General features: G+C 45.5%; 1 protein-coding gene across 1 annotated transcript; it reads left to right on the forward strand.

Moving 5' to 3' along the window:
• Positions 1-8,721: 8,721 nt before the first annotated feature.
• Positions 8,722-17,537, forward strand: LOC119435364 (keratin-associated protein 10-4). Its single transcript, XM_037702253.2, has 3 exons — positions 8,722-8,879; positions 12,910-13,219; positions 17,026-17,537. Exons 1-3 carry the CDS (start codon positions 8,816-8,818, stop codon positions 17,279-17,281), a joined length of 630 nt encoding a protein of 209 aa, XP_037558181.1. The 5' UTR covers positions 8,722-8,815; the 3' UTR covers positions 17,282-17,537.
• The last annotated feature ends 4,907 nt before the right edge of the window (positions 17,538-22,444 follow it).

Raw genomic sequence — 22,444 nt, forward strand, 5'->3', positions numbered from 1 at the left:
TCCTCGCCATGTTGCTGCCTAGAAGAGCCAGCAAGTGGCAGTAACCGGAAAGAGAAATTCTGCAGACCTCATCTGACGCCCCTTTCTGAGCTAAAGAAACCGCGCAACTGTATCTGCAGACCAGGCCTTGTGCGGAATGCCTGGGGCGACTGCATCACCAAGCACGAGTGCTTACACTGCAAGTGCTTCCGCGACAAAGATTTCAACGTGTGCGCGAGAAAGTGTCCCTTGCTCTGCAACCAGCCAATGCGTGCTTCGTGTTCTCAGAAGTGCGTCTTAGGCTGCGACTGTCCTCCTGGTTCCGTACGGTGAGTCGACGCGCTTTCCTCTGCATGTGCATGCATTAAGCAGACAATTGTTGATATTAAGTGTAGCGAAAAACGGATTAAAATTGAGTAAAAAAATGACAGGAAGATCGAAAATGCAGTCAAGGAACTAATAGCATAAAATTACAGAGGAGCAAGAAAAAACAGAATCTGCGCGCAAGTCTGTGCAGAAAAAAAATAATAACAAAGCAAGACTCAGACTCGCTGCATTCTGAAATCGTTCACTGTCTTAACTACATAACGTCAAGCTGCCGCTCTCTAACCATCTCTCACTACTTCTAGGAGGACTTCATTTTCAGTGAGGTAGTTGAGCAACAATCCCACTCAATCCTGACTTTCCCAATGGTTCAGTCTTCAGCTGACATTCAATTATACTCTGCCCTTGGAACCCATGCACTGACTCTAATTAGCTTTCCCTCCAATCCTTGCAAAGTTATGCTTCGTCTTAGAACTCTTTCGGTGTTCTCTGTTTGAAATTTTTTTTTTCTTTTTTTGTCTGTTCGCTTTGCCAATGACGACCATTCAAGTTTGACAATGTTAGCATCGCGTTAAATTTCACACGTTACTGAAAGCACTGTGTTTTCTCGCTGTAAAGCAGGCATTTAAACAGAAAAGCTTCATAGAATGTTTAGCTAATGTATGCAGTGTTGTCGCCGCGCTGACCTTTGACAAGCTGAACCTGTTAGACTCACATCCAAGCTTTATTCGCTGCAGCGCCATCGTGAGGAGCGATGCGCCAACCGTAGTAACACTCAGGGAAATAAGCTCCACCATGCTACCACCGTGGTATTAGGTACCATAATGTGGAAGTGGAGAATCAGTAATTTAGAACAAAGTGAAAAGTTCCAACCGGTTTGAAAAGGAGGCTTACCGTTCTAGCCGCATAACACTTCAATCGACAGCGTAGTCGTGACCTGTGCTACGCACTGCACCTAGAGATTTATTGCCTCGTGGATATTTCATTCCGTAATATTCTGTGCAACGTCAAATCAGTATCGTCATAAGTGTGGGGGGGGGGGGGGGGATGGCTAAGCCTGGCATAAAATAACCGACACGAAAAAAAAATGAATTTCACGAACTCCTTATGTTATTACTTAGAGCCACATGCTGCGCTAGTACATGGGAGACTCTAACATACGATCATCTCACGCAAGACATTTTTATTAAATGAGGCCTCCTCGTTAGCAAGCGAAAACGCTTCGCGTTACTGTGCTGTAGTGTTTTTACAATGACGCAGCTTCTCTAAACGTCTTGTTAAAGGGGTTAGTACCTTAAGTGAGGTTATTGTGTGTCGAATTACTCAGCATGCTCAAGTAAAAAGGAGCCGCATTTAGTCTCCAAGAGGTTACCTTCTCTCACTGCAAAATGTCCGTGTTGTTTCGCTTGCGCACACTGCAGAGAACTAGCAAAAGCAAGCAACGCACATACGCGTGCGTCACAAACACATTGTAGAGAGTTCCTGCCTATTTATGTATCCAATGACGGGAGATCAACCGGGGCTTAGCCGCCTAATTAAATGTTAAAGCAGAGAGTGGAGGGGAAATATCGAGCAGAGAGGGTAATGCATTTGACGCATAAACTGATGTTTCGTAAGGGGTTGCCTGAACACACTGTTCTGTAAAATATGTAATAAAATGACGAGACCCTCCGAACCTGGCATCGTAAGCGCTAGGTAACTTAAGTACGTAACAAAAAGCGCATCACACTTACTTCCCCTTCCGTAAAAAATACATAGTTGTATAAGTTTTCTCCTTTTAAAATGAGAAACCGTTTCCATGCTTACCATCGAAATCATTCTCAGCAACTTGATCAGTACTGCGAACGTTTTTCTTTTTTTGCAGAGACCCCAGCACGAAGAAAAACTGGTGCGTCAAGAGTACGAAGTGTGCTCCGATATGCCCTCCACAATCGAGGTTTGAGCCCTGCGTGTCAACCTGCGCACCCAAGTGCGGCAAAAGGCAACCCAGCATCTGCGCCACACGTTGCCAACGGGGCGGTTGCGTTTGCTTAGAGGGTTACGCTGAGGCTGAGCGAGATGGGGAGATAATCTGCGTGCCCCTGCAGGAGTGTTACAGATACACGGGAGTTGCGACGTCGACCCCCTCTAGCGTACATGGACACATCGAGGGGCGGCATTAGCACAGCAGGGACCGCATTGCTCCCAGGCCTCGTTGTAGGACGACCAGGGGGCACAGCCTTACCTGGTGTCGTCGGAAGTGGACCGGGTGGTATCTCAGTAGACACAGAGGGAGGATCATCTAGGGGGACTTATGGGGTAGCAGGAGTCGGTGGTGGCCTAGTCATAGAAGGTACGGGCTCACCGGATTCCGTAGAATCTGGAGAGACTGGAGCCGGAACAAACCCAGAGGATATACCCTCGTACGATACCACAGGATCCGGCCGAGGTAGCGTTGGAGAGCCATTGGTGGGAGTACCGTCAGCTGGAACTGCAGGAATCGGCGGTACCGGAGCGAGCGCAGGGACAGTAACCTCTCCCAGTGAAGCTTCAACTGTTGCCCCTGTATCTGGAGGCGCCGCAGTCAGCGTAGGGGCAACAGGCACAGCCTTGTCGAGTTCTCTAACACCGGGTGGAACATCTGCCCCAAGTGAGCCAAGGCCTCCTGCTGTTCGAGTGCATCTCCTTCCAAGTAAAGCGAAACAGACAGCAGAGAACCAACCACCGTGTGTTAAAGGATATGGACCTGGAGTCACCGGTAGGGAGCCGAATTGCACGCACTCCTATGATACAACAGACAATCGTTTGCCTGGCGCCGCAAATACTGTAGCTCATCCCGTTGATGGTATCAGAAGTGTCTCAGTGACTCAAGGCGGTAAACCTTGCGTTATCGTAAGGCCTACCGACGGCTCACAATCGCCCGGTAACGCTGGCAGTTTAACGATCGGTGCTTTTAAGATGTCCGCCATGTCAGGGGTCATCTGAAGGAAGAGCGGCGTCGGGCCCATAGTCTTTGACAACGAATACAACGTAACGATTCAAATCCATTTATTTTTATTTTTGCGCTTCGTAGGTGTACTGAGCCTCGCTCCACGAGCATAATCACCGGGATTGTTAGGTCTTCCATACTGGATGATCAGGAAGCAACAAAATTGAATGAAAGAAGCACCACAATGTGATGTCCACGTCATCTTTGTTCTGTTTGACCAACAGGAGTCTAGTAGTGGGGACAGTGTGCTAATAGTTTCCGGTAACCACTTCCAAATCAACTGTGCAAAATGTACTGTATGAGACTGCCTGTTCACCCAACCTCCAACTCGATGTAGACTCGATGTGCCAATAAGGTTCTCTGCAAAACGCGTCTGGGAATCCTTTGTTCCAGAAGCATTGAGAGAGAAACAATGAAGTATTGCTACACGAATAAAAATTTTGTTATTTCTTGGAGCTTGTGTTTGTCTGGGCTAAGTTGCTGAGAGGCATTTTGTTCATGTTTATTTTTAGGAACGACATTACCATGATTGTACATTTGGTAGTGGAATTAAAAGGTGTAGAATGGACAACGTTCCAATGATATGCCGATGTAGGAAAATATACACTGGAAGTAAGCGCAAGCCGTCACTGTCTAGTCGACGACGGCGAAGTGTCGCTTCTGCGTGCTGCCCATATTCGAGCCTGGTGGCACGAAAAAGAAGACATGGGCATGTGAAGGTAGCCGCGCACCCGCTGACAGTCGTCGCTGTTCGTTGGAACCACAGCTAACTAAGCATGACAAGCATGACTAAGCATGACTAAGTTCACCAAAGCCGTTCCTAAAAAAGCGTCAATATGATATATTCGGCCTAAATTCACACAAAATAGCTTAATATACTGCAAGAACGAAGTCTGGCGCTGATCTGGCCGCCACACGGGTTATTCTACCAGCAATGGTTGAGCGGATTTGGAATCGCAGAGATTTATGAGACGGTTGTGGCACCTGGCTACTATTTGTACTTGCCGTCGACTTGTTACCGCGTGTCGTTACTGTGTGTCATGTGATTACGGGTTGCTCTGAAGTAAATTTTTTGTTATCCAAAATATTAGTGATTGCCCTTATTAATTTACGTATTTGTGTAAGAAAATAAATAATGCTAAAATCAGGAAGAAACTACGAACCTTTAGAGTAATATCGATTGTAATATTTTAACTGTTACTGAGCGTTTGTAGCCGCTAAGCCTTATTAGGACCGTGTTTTACTACCAACGACTGTACATGGGGATGTAATGTGAGGCGTACGCTGCGTGTTCTGCATCGTAAAACTAAGTTTTTATGTATTCATGGAATGTTTATTAAAAGGTGGTCGCATTGCCATCGTAATGTTTGCATTAATTGAGAGTGTTCTTAATAACCATGCACAAAACCTTACGGGTGTGTTGGCTTTCAACTGACATTGGAGTGTTAGCCCGGCTGTTGGTAATCGAGCGTTAGCAGCAGAATAGCATAGCCGATAAGCTACAACGAAAGATACCACAATGGCATGGCATCGCCGCTAATTGTATATTCTTCACTGGACTGATACGGGTGAATTAGGCTTATAGTTCCCATTTGGGATACAATATATACAATCGATTTGAAATTATTGACCAATTCGCGAGCGAGTAGCTCTTCCACATGAGGACTACGCAATCCCTACAAGGAAATATCACGTCGACGTTTCAGGTGCGCATGTCACCTGTGACGTTTTAGATTTATACTCACACACGCCTCTGGCTCGACGGGAAACATGCTCGCCTTTGAAAATGGCTAATTATTCCAATATATTAGCCGAAATCGTGTAGTCAACTGGGATATTCAGAGGGCATGCAGACAATGGCTTAAGTCGGACTTCGACTGTTCCTTATCCACAGTGAACTTGCCACTGCTTTGGCAGTGTATATGTATATTAGGGACTCAGTCCGTCACTCAACCTACAAGTGTGACTTCTATGCAGCAATAAAACCAGTGGATGTCTTTGAAGGTCATTTGCAATACGGTCACGTGGTACACATGACATGCGCACAGCAGTAGATGTTTCATACACATAGAATAGAGAAAACGCGGCATCCTCGCCACTGCAGTTGCAGAGCCACAACGTAGCGCAACTGGAAACCTTTGAGGCATTCTCACAGATATGAAAGAAATGTCTCTAACGTAGACCTCCTTCGCAGTAACTCCACTCTGCTAACAATCGTTCCTAGAGTTTGTTGCAATCTAAACTTGGAGCTTTTGGATTTTTTCTCGCTCTGTGACATTAAATCAATGATTGCGCACAACCCGTTGCGCGCAACATGGTCGGTTTGAGCTGGAACCACTAGCGCACTGTAAAGTTAAACCAGGACAAAACTCCATGTTCAATATCATAAATCTAGTGTGGTGTACAGCCTATTCTTGCAGCGAAAGGGTAATACTAGGTATGAAAACGAGCGTAGAGGAGCGCGAAGACACACACAGGCGCTGTACGCACTTTCGCGCTGTTGTTGATCGCGTTTCAATGAGCGAACAAAGTCAATTGGAAACACTGCTCCGTTTTCACCAATCATTGATGTGGCTAACGGGAAGCGATCATGGGGATCTTCGAGACAACAAGCAGAAATACAATGAAAAGTTCACAGCTGGGCAACCCAGGAGTGCAGAAAATGCAGGTAACAATTGAGCAAACCGCACGTACGGGTGTTTCATTTTAGCTGCACAAAATATTCTTAAGTTGCCGGTGGCAGATAGCGCAATTCTAATCCTTGATCTAAACTACTAGATGAGGCGGCCATTACGTCCACGAGGGAGGTAAATGAGTATTTGAATACTTAACACAATTACGCTAGTTAACTTTTTAAATAAACATTTTACGGCACATATATTTATCTACAAACTGTAGCTAGTGAGTTTCCAAGGTGTTCTACTTCGAACAAAATTTCGGGGCTGCGCTAGTTTCGAGATATCAATTTTGAAAGTGTCGGTCAAAATGCCCTGGTGCTCCAGTTAACTGTTTGCTTCAATGCATAAAACAGCGTTTTCTTCAAAAAGGCAACAGGAACGCCAATTAATTTCGTCGGACACTTTCAAAATTGATATCTCGAAACCGTTCCAGTCCTAAATATTTGTTCAAAGTGGACATGCCTTACGAACTCAAAGGGCTATAATTCGTAGATTGAAATATGCACTGTAATGTAATTCAGAAGACGTTAATTAGCATAATTATTTAATTATTCAATGAGGCGTTTTGATTTCTCGTGGAAGTAACTGGCCGCCTCATCAAGTAGTTTAGATCAAGGATTAGAATTGTGCTATCTCCCACAGGCAATTTTGAAAAATTTGGTGCAGCTAAAATAAAACACCTTGTATATCCAGGAATTCGCCAGAGCAGCAACAGCGGAAACGCGCAGTCATACAAATACACGCGCACAAATACACGCTGACATACATAGGCATGAATTGTAAAATTTAATTGGAAAGTTGTGTAATATAATGTTATGCTTAACAAGTGCTGCGGTTTGCGAGTGCGATATTTTCTGCTTGACTCCTTTGACTAACTATTTTTATTATCGCAGTACGACAGCGGACCAGCCGGCCACGTACGGAAAGCGCGGGATATAGGGCATGATTCCAACGTTTAAACGTAACGCCATGTGTGCGCACACAGGTTCATCATTAGGATAAAAAAATGATGTTATACGAGCAGCAACCGGCGCTAAATGAATTACTGACTGGAAAAGTACAAAACTGCCTTTGCTGGTGCTTGCTGGTTTGACATGACGTTCTAAGGGCATAAACACACAGGAGGTTTGTCGTCCCAGTTTAACACATCTGTAAGTGTTACTGCGCTGTAAATTTTTGTAACGGGAAAGTACAGCAGCGTAGATTGTGCTTCGTGGCCTAGCAGATTCAGCGCACATTGGCCAGCACCCCGTCTATGTTACAGAAAAGACCTTGGCCTCCATGCAAAATATCGACAACATGTCACAGATATCAGCCAAATCTTTTGTTTCATTGTATTCTGCGCTAAAGGCTAACATCTAAGCGAGACACACTCTTAGAAAAACACATTCATCGCTTTCTCCGTCAAATTGCCCATATGTCACATGGAGGCCATGGCCTTTTCTATCACGCAGCCAGGGCACTGGCCATTTACAATGGGCACCGATGGAAATCCAGGACGTGTCCGATCAATGGCCAGTGGTTACTGCTGGTAGGGTAATTAGTTAATATTTGAAATTATTTGAGCATGCGTTTATATTTCTGTTGCAAGTAATATCTGCCTCTATGAATAATATAGCTCAAGGAATAGAATTATGTTATCTGCAACAGGCAATTTTAAAATTCAGGTAAACTTAGAGATGATCACCCCGTATAATATATGCGTAGAAAATGTGCAGTCTTAGGAATACCTTCATGATTTCCTTACCAATGACTTGTCCTGGAGTGCGCGTATTACCAATGTCATCTCATCTTCTAGTAAATATCCTGGGTTTCTTATAGCTTACCCGAAATCAAGCCCTTTACACGTGAGATTTCTAGCCTATCAAAGCATAATCGTACCTTAACTCGAATAGACTTGTGCCGTATGGAGCGCACATCAGGCATATTTAATCAACGAGCTTGAATCACGGCAGAATCGTTACGATAATTTTCTGATATGTCAGAGAGTCATTGCAAAAAGAATCCGGTTTACTTAACCTCGCTAAACAACACTGCATCTCAACTCTATTCCTTTGTAGAGGTTCTATCATACTTCACTTAATCAAGCACCGTACATGCAAGTGCGAATATATCATATCGCGCTCGGTCCAAGTACCAAGTTGACCACTCTCGTCTTCATACTACCGCTTTTTCACGGTCCTCCATTTTTCCAGCAGCGACAGATTAGAACAACCTTCTCCCCCCACCCCCCTAATTGCCACCATAACATGCGCATAAACATTCACGCAAACAAAAATAATGAGAGATAATCTTTTAGAATAAACAAGCACGTGACATTTTTTCACGTTCATTGTGCTCTTTATGAATGTACATTTCCGACTTGTGTATCTATGTCGTTCATGTGTGTTGTATTTATGACTTTACTGATATCTTGTGATTCATAAGTAATGTATATTCAGTGTATATAATTACTGCACCTACAACCAGCCCTCATGTAATGCATTTACATGTTTTAAGACAACACAGCGAAATGTAAAGTGTTTATGAGTGATATGATTTGTCCATACATGTGGTTTAGTCAGGGTAAATCGTTGACATCACATCAATGGCAAGTATTTTCGTCGTCTGGCAACAAGATCCGATGTCTTTTTATACGCGTCAGAACTGTCGTTCCTTTCTCTTCAAGCAATTGCAAAATGTCTTGCAGGTATAGGAACAAAGAACATGGTACTGTCTTCAAGGACACGAGCGACAGGTGTGTGTCGTCCAAACAATGGGAGACGAGATTTGCGTAGACGTGCGCAAAGCTGACGGTTTCAAATTTTCCCACAAAATTGAACGATCAGCCTGCTCACGTCTTTGGGACTACATCGTTGGAAGCGAAATGTATGCGAAAGACATTTCGTTTGCCGTCATATGCATTTTACTCTCAAGCGGTCCTCAAATTAGTAAGTTAACCACTAATTGTTTCCTTGTGCTTGAACACAGTACAAAGTAGTATTTTTAAACTATACCACTGCCTCCCGCTTTTATCAACATGAACTCAGGGCGAACATGAATTAGCAGTATACAAGTATACTGCTGGGATTCTCAACAAAACCAATGCAAACCGATACCCTTTTGTGGGTATGTGCCATAGTATGCAAATTAATATCAGGAACTGGCTATACTGAGGGGGCCCTTCACTATAGTCACACCACTATAGTGACGGGTAACAACAGCCGATGCAGAAACTGTGTAATAGTATAGTGCCTAGAAAATTTTCTAGGAACTGTAGCAATGGTGTACCTTTTCATCTGGTTTTATGGCACCGCGCAAAAGCGTTGAGCTCGTAGTTGTGGTGTCCGGGGTTTGAATCGCGTCGTGGCATTTTAAGTGCGTACGCATTTCTATGCTTATCCAACGCATAAACTGTCCGTCAGACCATCCGTCCGTCCGTCCAACCCATAAGACGATCGCTTTCAAGACAGAGCCCGCAGTGGTGAGCGACTTTAACTTCGTGCTGCCTGTCGCTTCATCGCGAACGAAGCGGCAAAAGCAGAGCACCCGGAGCTATCAGCAGTCGGCACTCTCTGTCCGCTTCGCAGATCGCTTTCAAGATGCGGTCCGCGCAGCCGTGTCAGAATACGTTTGATCGGTCCGTGCCACCAGCGGAGGCCTTTAGTCACGGTTCATAATGGTTCGACACGGATGGACAAGGCGGTAAAGAGTGATCACGGCTAATGATCAGAACGTAATCAGCGCATCTGGTGCCGCCACCTGCAGGACTTTGCTTGCGTTATCAATGCATCTTGAGCCACCGTCCAGACCAGTTCGTGTGGCCGCAGCGCTGTGATTTGTACTGACGGAATCAAGTGTCATAACACTGATATTGACACCGGGCTGTGTGGAGATCCGCAAGCACCACAATGCTTACGCATGCTTAGCCAACTGCCAGAGGAGTTACTGTGCGATTTTTTTTCATTTTCTTTTAAGTTGGTGCATTACTACTTCTCTTGTTTCTCTTCTGCCGTACTAGGATTTTTTCCCCATGCTTCACCACCACATCTGACACAGAAGGCTCTTTCGAAGTGGAGCGAAGGGACGGCGGGGGCAGCTGACACATGCCGCTTTAGCCGCCACCGACCAATGAATAGTGACAAGTTGTTACGTTGTTACTGTGCGCCCCAGTGACAACTGTGCGCCCAGTTAAAGTGCGCCTAAATGACATAAAAATGCTACCACGTTAATTTTCGAAAACACATACATCACTTATGGGAAAAACGAACGAGAAGCCCAAGCTTCTGACTGCTACCGCTTATAGCCTATCACCCTAAATAATGTTGTCTATGAAATTTCCACGAAAGTTCTTGCAAGTCGAGTGAAAAGTGTCATTAAAGACATAATAGGGGCCCATAAACCATGCGGCATTAAGGAAGGCAGTATAAATGCGAATATTCACGCAATTCGAACAATCCTAGAATGTTGTGACACGTTTTCTGATAGTTGCAATATCGCAGCTCGGCCGGGCGACGGCTTTTCATCGTGTATTGCACGAAGTATTGCTAACTATTCTGGAGTAGATTACCATTGGGTCTGTTATTTTTGACTGAAAAAAAATGGCCTGTTAAAAGTGTACATCTAGAATTACTGCAAAGTGTACAAGTGTTATTAGTATACACGTTCATTCATCAGTTTGGCAAGGTTTACGCTTTCACCACTGCTGTTTGTATTGTATTTGGAGCCCCTGCGTTAAACGACCATTTGAAACGAATAACTCAGGGGGTGTAAGCCACAAACATGCGAAGTTAATGTACTCGCTTACACGGAAGATGTAACGGTGTTTTGCCATGACCAAAAAGTATAAGCTAAGTGGTTAAGTATGGAGCTACCTTATGTAAGACATTTGGATGTGTAATCAATTGGGGAAAATCCTAAGGTATCTGGAAATTGGGACCACGCACCTGAAGTACTTGCAAAGACACAATGGACAACGTTGCTACAAAATTACTTGGCTGTGCCACTTCAGCAGTGTCGCGATACCAAACAGTATTGGAGTGATACAAACAGCATGCATTCGGAAGAAAACAACAACAACAAAAAATCTTGCGTGGCAGGTACTTATGAATGTGAGCGAGAGCAACCGTGTGCAACGTGTTTTTGGTGGCGAAGATATGTCATGTTCTTCAAGCCTTGTGTATGTCACCGAGTCAATGTAAATATTAAAATAAACTCACCAAGCCTTTGTAGTACTTATTTCCAATTCCGGTTGGGATCGTAGTAGTCGTGCAATTATTTTTAAACCAGTAAACTGTGACGGGCTGGGAATGCATGGTGCATCTCTTTTTACGACAACTGGTGTCAAGATTTTCGTTTTTTTAAGAATTCAAAACATTTGTCTTCACGTGTAGCATCAGAGTGCGTCTAGGGCACATCTTTCCATATTTTGGCATATATGTTCAAGTTATCAGAAGTGTGGAGCTTCACGGGATATCCTAAAAAAGACACATTGGGTTTTCGTATATTGAAAGTGCATTTTTATTCAGATTCTTTAGGTGATGTAACTAGTAAAAGATTGTACGATGACTACATGGACATTCTGATGCGAGTGCCACAGTACGAGTATTGGACCATATACTTTTGCGGCAGAGGACAAGGCGTTCTTCTGAGTTAGAAGTACGCCACAAAAACCTGCAGTCAGGTTCTTCTTCTTTAGATTGCACACCAGCCTATTACCAGTCATAGCATGGTTGCAGTGAATGCATTTATTTTTCCTATCGACCACTAACTCCATTCTCTGCAAAAAGCCCGAAACAATAGAATACGCTTCTGGATATTGTTTTGTACGAGTGTTTTACTGGTTTTACTCCAAAGAACCCTAAAAAATGACTTTCCGGTAACGTCATGGGCAATTTGCGTTTTACTTGTTGCAACATCAAGAACGTCTGTAGGATCGTTTCACGGTTCTCAGCCGTCACAGTATGCGGAAGATGAGAATGCAAGTTCGCCACACCGATATTTACACAAGTAATGTGTGAGAAAACTTCATGGAAAGTGTGGCGTACTTACGACAAGTAGACAGGTCCACTGCCCAAGCCCCAAGAGTGGGTGAAGTTGCTAGAGGACCTTGTTTACTTAAAGAAGTTTTAGAGCTGCCATGTTATTATTTGCGACTGTATTGTATCTTGAAGAACGCTTGTATTTGTGTTGTGATTTCAAATGGGCGAAATACAGAAAAAGAGCACCGGGCTATGGCGCTGGCGGGCCCGAAGTTCGAATCACACCGCCGGCCGCGCTTATTTTTTTCTTTTTTTCTTTTTGAAGAGTGAGGTTGAACCTACTCATTGAGATCCCGACCAGGGACCGACAGACCCACCCAAGCAAAACCACGGTATGATAGGTAAAGACGGCTTCAATTTAAAAGGAAAGCCGTACTCTTAAAATGTTGAGCCTCAAGCCAAGTAAAAAAAGTATTATACACATTAGTTTATCGACGAGGAACCTGGCGACACGAACCTCCTCCTCTGCCCACGCATAGCCGCTCCCCGAAGCTTACTCAAAGTAGAAACAGGCGCCGGACCATGCGGAGTGAAGGGCCACATTCACAAAGGTTAGTAAATTCGACAGCCTAACCATCATCCGGCTTACAAATCACGAGGGGCTCGGTTTCCTCGAAACGCGTCAAATAGCTTTACGGCGAGACCGGGGGTGACGATTGCTTACTTTTCTAGAGCTTAACTGCGTCCAACTTCCCTGCCATACCTTGCCACTGCTTTTAATATCCCTCATACATGCTAAGTGTGGTAACGTTACTTGAAATAAGTGCGTGGTAAGCTATTTTAATTCGCAAGTATTCTTCAATACTCTAGTAATTCGTCATGCTTCTTGTCATGAGAATACGCATTGAGATATTGGCAACTACTGTATATAATCAGCCAGGACTTTTCTTTTCTCACAATGTCCCCTGTTCAAAAGACCTTGTTGAACTACTCTGTGCAGCTCACTCTATAAAATGCGGCTGCCTGGAACGTCCAGCGAAGAACGCACGGTGTAGAGACATGATGTGCAGCCCCTACAATACGCCGGAGTCGGTGAAAAACAAAGTTAGCAGGTGCGTCTGCAGGCTGGGTGCCTATCGTAATCCCTGGGGTCATTGCATCAGCCTGGAAGAGTGCAAGAGCTGTGGTACATACCCACACAAGAGCTACAACCTCTGCGCGTCGGAATGCCCCCTGAAGTGCGACCAGCCTATACAAAATTGTTCCAGCAGGTGTGTCGCCAGGTGCGACTGTGCTCCTGGATACGTGCTGTAAGTTTCGTTTTCAATTTTTGTTTTTAGTTTACCTTTGCATGAAGAAAGCATGCACTAAAAGCTACTACATTTAGTACCTTGACACGGTGAATTACTCCATCAAACAACAAAAAATGACCATTGACAGGCCTTTAGATATGGGCGGGCGTAATGATTTATCAGGTGCTGTGGTAAAGACAATAAAGTTGGCAATACAAATAGCTGGATTACGGCATCATACAAGTAATAGGCACAGCTTTATTTCAGCAAACAAAGCGGACAAGAGCAAGCAAAGACAATCACGAGCGTCGGCCTAGTCACCGAAGAGTAAAGAAACATTAAAGTCAAGTAGGTCATGCCAACTCGGCCAATGTAAGGAAATGTGAAAACTGAGGCACAGTCACTTTGCTTGCGTTTTTATGTACTAGCCACAGCCATGCTTCAGGGTGCGCCATGTTGCCACTTGTCCAGCCACGTGTGCGAGTGTATATGTTTTCCAAACTTTGACAATTGCACCACCTTGAAACGGCATGAAGAACTGAGAACGCGCGAGATTTTTGAAGAGTTTGCTATTTACATGTGTGGCGATACGCGTACATGCATCACTGTTTTTCTGTCTGGTGTTTTACGTGTCAAAACCAGTTCTGATTATGAGGCACGCCGTAGTGGAGGGCTCCGGATTAATGTTGACCACTGGGGGTTCTTTAACGTGCACGAAAACGCAAGCACACGCGCGTTTTTGTATTTCGCCTCCATTGAAACGCGGCCGCCGCGGCCGGGATTCGTTCCCGCGACCTCGTGCTCAGCAGCGTGGCGCCTTATACCACTGAGCCCACCGCGGCGGGCTGGCATCACTAAAATTTCAGTATCTGCCTGGAATAAGCAGATCGCCCACCTAGGACGCAGACTGCGCTTGTTCAGTATAAAAGTATACTCTTTGTCTCTGCTCGGCAAAGAGTCATAGCTAGATAGCAAATTGTGAACGTGTTAGACACCCGTGCATTTGGTGGTTATGGCAAATAGGTCGCCTTTTAACTGCAAAAATAAACAATATGAATGGTAGCCAACGCTCGTGTAAGTCGTCCCTCTTGTGTCGTTCTTAAGCGCTGTTCTTTCACAAAAGCATGTACCAAATGCTCCAAGTGAGTACGCTTTTGACATGCTTCAAATTTTTGTTCTTTATAAAGCACCTTAAGTCCTCAGTCTCCCTATTGTGTTTTAAGGGGCGGTGTACTCGAAGGCTTCAGATTAGCTTGGACCCCTTAGCATTCCATCGTGCATCTAAATCTAAGTACGGGAGTGTTTTTGCCTTTGGCCACCATGCAACCACAGCTGTGGTGGTCTACTATCACCACCACTGCGGTTGAACGAGCAACACGCTGCTCCGTTGTTTGAATATGGATACGCATTATGAAAGTGCTCCTCTTAACGAAATTGTTGCTAAATATACCCGCCGGGTTGTGCAAAAAAATTATTAGAAATACAATTAGCCTGGTATGTCGGCAAAGGAAGTTGATATCACGGCCGAAAAAGCAGCTGCTATGCTGTTCGCTTATAATTGAAAGCGTTCTCTTATACCAGGTTTGCCTGCTTGCATTTTTTTAATGTTTTTCAATACTCATAAACTTTGCCATGTGTAAGAACCACTAAAACAACGTCAACTTCATGCAGACATAGAACAAAATTTGAGGACGCTTAAGCTTCACCTTTAAGAGTGGAACGCGATAACATTGAAAGATCCCTGACTGCTTCTCACACTTCCCGGCAACTGCAGCTTATGTAACCCTACTGTTGCCTGGAAACGCTGTCGGCGAACGCTATGCACGAAGTCGAGCTTCTTGTTTCTTTTTTTTAACAGCAGAGCTGTTTAAGCCGGCCGTAATGTGTTCCACCTGCCACTGCGTTGCCTAGCAACCACCTCGAGGAGCGTCGCGCGCTATGCTCGGGAGAGAGAAAGAGAAAATGAGAGCGAGACAGAGTGCGCGTGTCGCGCGCTATGTTCGAGGGAGAGAAAGAGAAAATGAGCTTGAAAGAGAGAGAAACAAATTGTAGGAGCACCAACGAGGCAACGCGCAGAGGTGCTGCCGACGCCATCCGCGCTTCTCCGTTTCCCCGAATTAGAGCCGAACGCTCGCGGTGTCCGTGACTGCAGCAGGCGCCTCTGGCGGCCGCTCGGCTGTACTCCCATCAGCTGCGCGCTACTGCGCATGCGCCGTGACGTCATCCCGGCGTGTCGTCTGCTCCGCGCCGCCCGTACTTTGTGCTTAGCTTTCGCCCCACTTCCCCTACGTGTGCTCGGACTGCAAGTGCTTCGCGAGGCGTTCCCCGATGTCACGGACCACGAGGAAATGCTTAAACACTTCTTATACCTTACCATCACTTGGCATTACTTCGTACAACTTAGCATCCCTTCGTATAGCCAGGACCAGCTAGGAACCGAACAGCTCCGCTGTGTCTTTAGCCTTGTGCCAGTAGTGCAAGCTACCATGATTTTTTTTCATTGTATTGCAAGGAACCAAGTCGGCCGCGCCGCTTCCACTAAGACAGACCTCAAGCAGTAGCTGGGAAACGCTACCGCGTTCAAAATGGTTTGTGTTTCAGTTTCCGCGTAACAGAATCGTTTTCTCGCATATTCAAATTACGAGCTTGTGTGTAAGTCATACTTTACGTATTTTCTGGCGCATTTCACTTTGAGAAATTCAATTAGTTCAGTAACGCCTCTGCGCCACGCGGAACGCCTGCGTGGATCGGTATGCGTGGTTCGAGATGATTTTCTTGGCCGGAGACGCCAGCGCCGACGCCAGATTTTCTGCCGCACGGGCCCTTAACGCTGTCGCGTTAAAAGGCACAAGCACACGTGTGCGTGTGCCTGTTCTTTGACGCGTCCAGTTCGCGCTCCTGATGTCGTCCTTATGGTATATGAACGTGCGCAAACGGCCACTCTGTTGCCGTGTGTTTCTAGGGGAAGGATTCACGTTATCAGCTCGCTTAATGTAAAAGGTAAAAGAATAACTTCCATTGAATGTAGCATTCAACATGTTTGCTTAAAACTTCCGAGAGCGCAAGAAATATATATATATATAAATGCCGCGTATGTTTGAGCGTTGTAAAAATGCTATTGTACCACTATTTTAGTAAATATATTCAAAATAAATTTTTTCGCATGTAACAGTTTACGCAGTATGTTCAACAGTTTAAACATGTGTACATCTTTAAACTGCTGCTTCTACTAAATATTGTCATTTATGCTTCAAAGGTTTATTTGATGTCAGCCTCGGCGCAGTTGCAAGTTATTGTTTGCGCTTTGTTTTCTTCCTCCTAGTTATTTGTGTTTGGTGCTATTAGACCCTTTGTTGCCCTTTTGTTATTCTTAAACCATATTTCAGAGTTGTTCTGTAGTCAATCCCAAATGAAGTGTTACCAATCGGCGCTTTGTTATTGAGTATTTCTTTGTATTTGAATGTTAATATTCCCCTATACACTAATGCCCCACACTGGTGCTGTAAGTACCGTATTTACAGCACCAACGTCTTTTAATTGGCAATCCGACAAGTTTGATAACGTAGCACGTGGTGTTAAGGCAAAAGGCTCTTATATCTCTCAGTCACACGAGGAGCCCACGCTATAGGACTATAAGAGATGCGTTGTCATTAAGAAATTTTATTATCGAACACGTAGCTAATGAGCGTCTTCGCAAGTAATAATTCGCGTACCCTTAGCAAGTAGTCTTTGTTGCAGCCCCTACTTTTTGTATGTTGATTTTCTGCAATGCTTTTTAAATGTAGCTTCAACTTTATTTTTATTTTGACTTTTTTGGGGTACAGAGACAGAACTGGCAAGGACAGGTGCGTCAAGGCCGACTGCTGCCCTCCAAAGTGTCCTCCAAACTCGACGTTCAAACTCTGCGTGTCAAACTGCAGGCCGATGTGCGGTAGACCAAAACCGCGCAACTGTTATAACAGTTGTACCAGGGGTGGCTGCGTCTGCAACAATGGCTTCTCCGAGGTCAATAATGGTGGCACCATGATCTGCGTGCAAAATTCCATGTGTAATCAATATTTGCCCCGCAATGAAATTTGACGACTTTGAGGGGCACTTGCTGCGAGGAAGGAAATTAGGACATCGAAGGATTTTTTTGTTTTCTTGAGAGAAAACCTAATTTCCCTCTGTGCACACGCCTACCAAACACAGCAATAAAATACAGCTGCGCTAATCGTCTGTGCCAACATTTTGCGACGTGAGATAAACTCTGCGTGACTGGCAGCATTTCTTGCATTCGGCATGCTATGGCGCTTATGATCGTTGCGTAATTAAAACGCTCTCATTTTCTATTGGGCTTTCCACGTTTTACCGTATTTCTCACCCCTTTCAGTACAGCAGAACTATGAAACAGTTCATCTGACAACCTCTGCTAAATCATTCAGATGCTCTGCCATATGGAACTGCGAAATACATATAGAGACAAGGACCTATTGCGCGCTTAAGGGTAATTAATGCCAACCATTTTTTATTCACCACCATAAAGGCCAATCCGGGCGTTAGATAGCGGGGGCATAAAATGTGCAGTAGTTAGCAGCAACAATAATAAAGCAAACAGGCAAATCACATAGATTAACATACACGTGCACAAGGCAAGAAATGTTAAAAAGCGGTGAACATAACAATTAGAATTCAATTGCTAATTCGTGCTGCAAAGACTATTCTGCTTTTGTACAAATGTATGATGGTTTATTATTCCATCGTTCCGCAGAAAACTGGTAGGCCATCTGTATATAGGACATCGAGAATGACGAGTGTTTGGAATAAACCTTGTAAAAGTTAGATAACCGCGCCATCAGTCTTCGTTTCTCAAGTGATTGAAGCTCAGCAATGCTTTGATGTCACTGATGCTGGATTGACGTGATTAATTTATTTTATTGCGATAGCAATTATATGGACACTCCAAAGCAGATTTCTGCCGTCGGCGTCGACCTCGTCGTCGCCGTCGCCGTGAGGTTCCGTATGACGTCAATGGAGATGAAATCGGCGCCGCGCGCCGCCGAACGCTGTATGTGCGAGTGAAAGGGCGCGAGGGACACGCGCTTTCACGGGGAGTGAACCCACGGCGGAGAACAAACGCGCGTTCTGCGCCGTGCTCCCTTAAGGGCTGCAGAAGTAGGCGTCTCTTTCCTCCTTTACAATCACCATATATGTAGAGCAAACGCGCCTTCTTCCGACGCGCGAAAAGCCGTGGGGGGGGAGGGGGAGGGAAGGGAGGCGACGTTTAGCTGTGGCACCAAGTGCCTATTTATATCAGAGGCTCCGGCAACAGTCACCAACGCCGCACGCATTTTGTGCGAATGCGGGCAAAACGCCGACGGCGTCGACAACAGTTCTGCGTGTTGCCGGTGCTGCTGCATGTCCAAGTTCATACAGCTGATAAAGCTATTATCATTACTCCCTATAGCTCTCTACAAATTTGCTATCGCAATTGATGCTTCGCCTTTCAGGTGAAACTGCGACAACGTTTTTTAACAGCGGAGCTCGTCTTGGTTGTGCCTTCGCCGTATGTCCGGTGTCACGCAGGTCACATGGCCAGGAGAGGATGAGAGCCGCGCCGAGGGAGGGCAGGTCACGTGACCAGCAGAGGAGCAGAGGCACGCTGGGGGAGGAGGAAACCAATGAGAGGGTGTGCGCTGTGGGGGAGGAGGCAACCAATGACGGGCCGCGCTGGGCGCGAGGAAGAGACGCGATAACAGAAGGTGTTTCTGGGCGACGCGCCCTTTCGGATAACGAACGCGCATCGCAGCACTAACGAGGCACTAGCTGCTGCACTAGCCTCTGCCGACGCCGTCCGCGTTTCCCCACGATCGCGCCGAACGCGCGCGGTGTCCGTGACTGCAGCCGATGCCTATATGGCGGTGGCTCGGCAGGTTTCGACCAGAGAACTGGACACCCGTCGAGTAGCATCGGAATTCACTGCCCCTTCTCGCCTCGCAACGTTTCACTATAACTTCCTGCTGTAGACCTGCGTTTACTTGTGTTTACGCAATTGTATGACGTGCAACACATGCATATGTAACACTCGTAACACTCGGTGTAACTAACACAGCTTCGCTGTTTGACCATTATCCCGGAGTAGAAGGGGTGGTGATTTTTTTTTAATCGAGCAGTTTTATTCTAAATGGACTCCGTGTAATATTTAAGTTCATTTCATCGGGGTTTCAAGTGAATTATGTATATTTTATTTTAGTGCAAACCACTAAAAGTTCAGCTTTTAAGCTAGCTTGGTGTAGGTGACGTCTAATAAAACCAAGTTCTTTGGATGCTTAGGCTGCCATTGCGCCAATGTGGATTTTCCATATTAGATTTGCAAAAGGGTGTCGTATCACAGCGAAGTGGTTATAGGCTAGGTTGCGGCAACGGATGTAGATAGATAAAGCGGAAGTAGATGAACAATTTTCGGCTCCATGTGTGTTGTGGTTTGGCTCCATCTGCGTGGCGGTTTCCCGCCAGCACATGGACGAGCCACCGCCGATGCCTCTTTCACAAGTGTCGCGATGCTCGACGGCAGCACGTCCCACCAATCATTGTGCCCCTTTGTCTCGTGATGTACAGATCCCGCTAGCGCTTATCAGCAGTTGCCCTTTGGACTCGGTATGGGACGGGTGCTCGTTTAACCAAATCTTTCAGGGTCCTGACGTCAGGATTCTGACGATGCCGCGCAGTGTGCCGCGTCTATGAACGCTGTGGCTCATAAGCTAGTGTACGACGGGGCGGACTTGGCGCAGCAAATGCACTACTTGGCCATCGCGCTGGGCGAAAACAAGACGCTGGTGTCCTTGCTCTTTGACGAACATGCCTAAGACGCTCAATATTATCAATAATGATAATGTCCAAATTCACTATAGCAATATTCACTATAGCAGAACCACGACATTAACACGTTCGACATTAACACCTTTACAGTAGTGGAAGGGCTCTGAATTTTTTTAATGTGAGGACACGTACTGAATGGGCACCGTAACCGCCATGCAGGAACTGTGCGGAAGGTTATTAAGCGAAATAAATAAATTCTGTTATAGAAGCGTTATTGTCCATTTCGAATACGCACTATGTGCGCTAAACAGAGCAAATGATAGTTCAAGAAATACAAAAATATCTTAAGCACTATTTGATTTATGAACTGCGTATGCTACTGCAGAAACTCGAGCTTAGTTGAATTTCTTGCCATAGATCCAGCTGTTAGTCCTTATGGTTGCCTGCAGGATAGCCACAAACGTCACTGAAGCGTAAATTGAAGTTTAGCCAAGAAAAGCTCCCACATGTATAGGTTAAGGAGTCATGAAGTACTGTGGAACACTATAATTCTGCGGCCGCAATTCTTTGCGAATTGGGGAGTTTTGGCATAGTCACGCCTACTAAACTTCGCAATATGCCTTACGTCTCGATTTGGCCATGAAAATTCTTTTGACTTTTAATTTCCTTCTTTTCAAAATAGTGCTGTGTATTTAGCCTTGAACGCTTGAGTGCCACATCCTTTATGCAGCACTTCTCTCTGACATACAGATTGGCGTGACATACAGATAGATGCTCAAAATCAATAGGCGGGCTTCAGCGCAGGCTCTTCTTTCTTACACTCAAATTCTAGTTTCTGGCATAGCGCATGCTTGATCTTCCAAGAAACTTATATGTACACGTCTGGGAGTGCAGCTAGCAAAAATATCCGGTGGAGTAATTTGTTTAGTTTTCATCGTTGTTTCCATATTTCTCCCGTGACATTTTTCTAGTGCTCTTAAATGTCGCGACACGTTCCAAATCGCGAAATTTGCGTAAATTACGGACCTACGAAACCATATGGTATTTGAGTATTTATAAAACTAATTTCCCCGCAGGGGCGTCTGCGTCAGCAGGCGTTTGGTGTGTTGCGACACCACGTACCCGAGCACACGAGGGTTGGACCCTCCCGCGTGTAGCCGTGCGCGGCTTAGCCGTGTCCGGGGAAAAGAGGATCCTGGGGGTTGAGCCGATGCCGGGTGTTTGGACCTTTACGGCCCCTCGGTGGAGGCAACACACCTCTTTGGCCTCCGCTTCGCGTAGACGGCACCTCCAGACTGACCCACCTGGAGGAAATCGGCAGTCGCCCTTTCCTGTCCCCCTCTTCAATCTTTTGTCTTTCTCGCTTTTCTATCTTTCCTGTCTTCTAGTCACTTCTTCTCACTTCTGAATTTCTGGGCGGCAAGGGTTAACCTAGTGTACTTATCCAACCTTGGGTATTTCATATTAGGTTATAGCGGTGATGCATGGCTGGCGTCTGCAAGTATTCCAACCTTGTAGCGTCCCCTTGTGGGCTCGGTGGTGGGTGGCTACCATCGCCGCCGAATTTTGCAATTTTATATGGCTAACGCTTTTCCCTCACTACCTGATCGCTCCCTGAAAAGGGGGCGCACCGATGAAATTTTCAATCTTTTTTTGCAACCTAAAGAAATATTTCCCAAGTACCATGTAATACATAGTCAACACGATACTAAGACAGTCCGAATGATTTCACCCTTTGTTGTAGCAAAATCTCTCAAGGAAGCAATCGGCTATAAGGTAACAAAGATGGGAAGTGGCGACCTTCTTCTTGAAGTCCGCGACAAACTACAGTACGATAAACTTTCTAAACTTGTGGCATTTGGAGACATTCCTGTTTCAGTGGGTCCACACAGGTCGATGAACACAGTGCGCGGTGTCGTCTCGGAAGATGACCTCCTTGAACTGAGTGAAAGTGAATTACTTGAAGGATGGCAAGACCAGAACGTAGTCAAGGGGCAGAGGATAACACTAAGGCGAGATGATAAGCAAATACCTACCAAGCATATTATCATTACTTTCGGAACTAGCGACCTACCAGAATCAATTGAAACTGGCTACTGCAAGCTACGTGTCAGACCATACATCCCGAATCCCCGCCGATGCTTCAAGTGTCAGCGTTTTGGGCATGGGTCGCAAAACTGCCGAGGGCGCGCTACTTGTGCTAAGTGTAGTTCAAATGAACACGCTTCTGACATTTGCACTTCAGCAACCCGTTGTGCCAACTGTGAAGGAGATCATCCCGCCTACTCGCGATCGTGCCCCTCGTGGAAAAAAGAGAAGCAAATTATAGAACTGAAAGTCAAACTAAACCTATCTTTCCCAGAGGCACGTAAGCGTTTCCATCTCCACAATCAGTCTAGTCCTTCATACACCGATGTGGCGCGCCGGGGGGCAGCACCACATAAC

The sequence above is a fragment of the Dermacentor silvarum genome, unplaced genomic scaffold (assembly GCF_013339745.2).
Source record: "Dermacentor silvarum isolate Dsil-2018 unplaced genomic scaffold, BIME_Dsil_1.4 Seq6536, whole genome shotgun sequence".
NCBI classification, from domain to species: Eukaryota; Metazoa; Arthropoda; class Arachnida; order Ixodida; family Ixodidae; genus Dermacentor; species Dermacentor silvarum.

Bases quoted from the DNA above. Each gene is read 5' to 3' on its own strand.
- LOC119435364 (XM_037702253.2), top strand. From the start codon at position 8,816: ATGTATGCGAAAGACATTTCGTTTGCCGTCATATGCATTTTACTCTCA. The intron at 8,880-12,909 runs GTAAGTTAACCA...TACTCTGTGCAG, and splicing joins CTCAAGCGGTCCTCAAATTA to CTCACTCTATAAAATGCGGC. The intron at 13,220-17,025 runs GTAAGTTTCGTT...TTTGGGGTACAG, and splicing joins TGTGCTCCTGGATACGTGCT to AGACAGAACTGGCAAGGACA.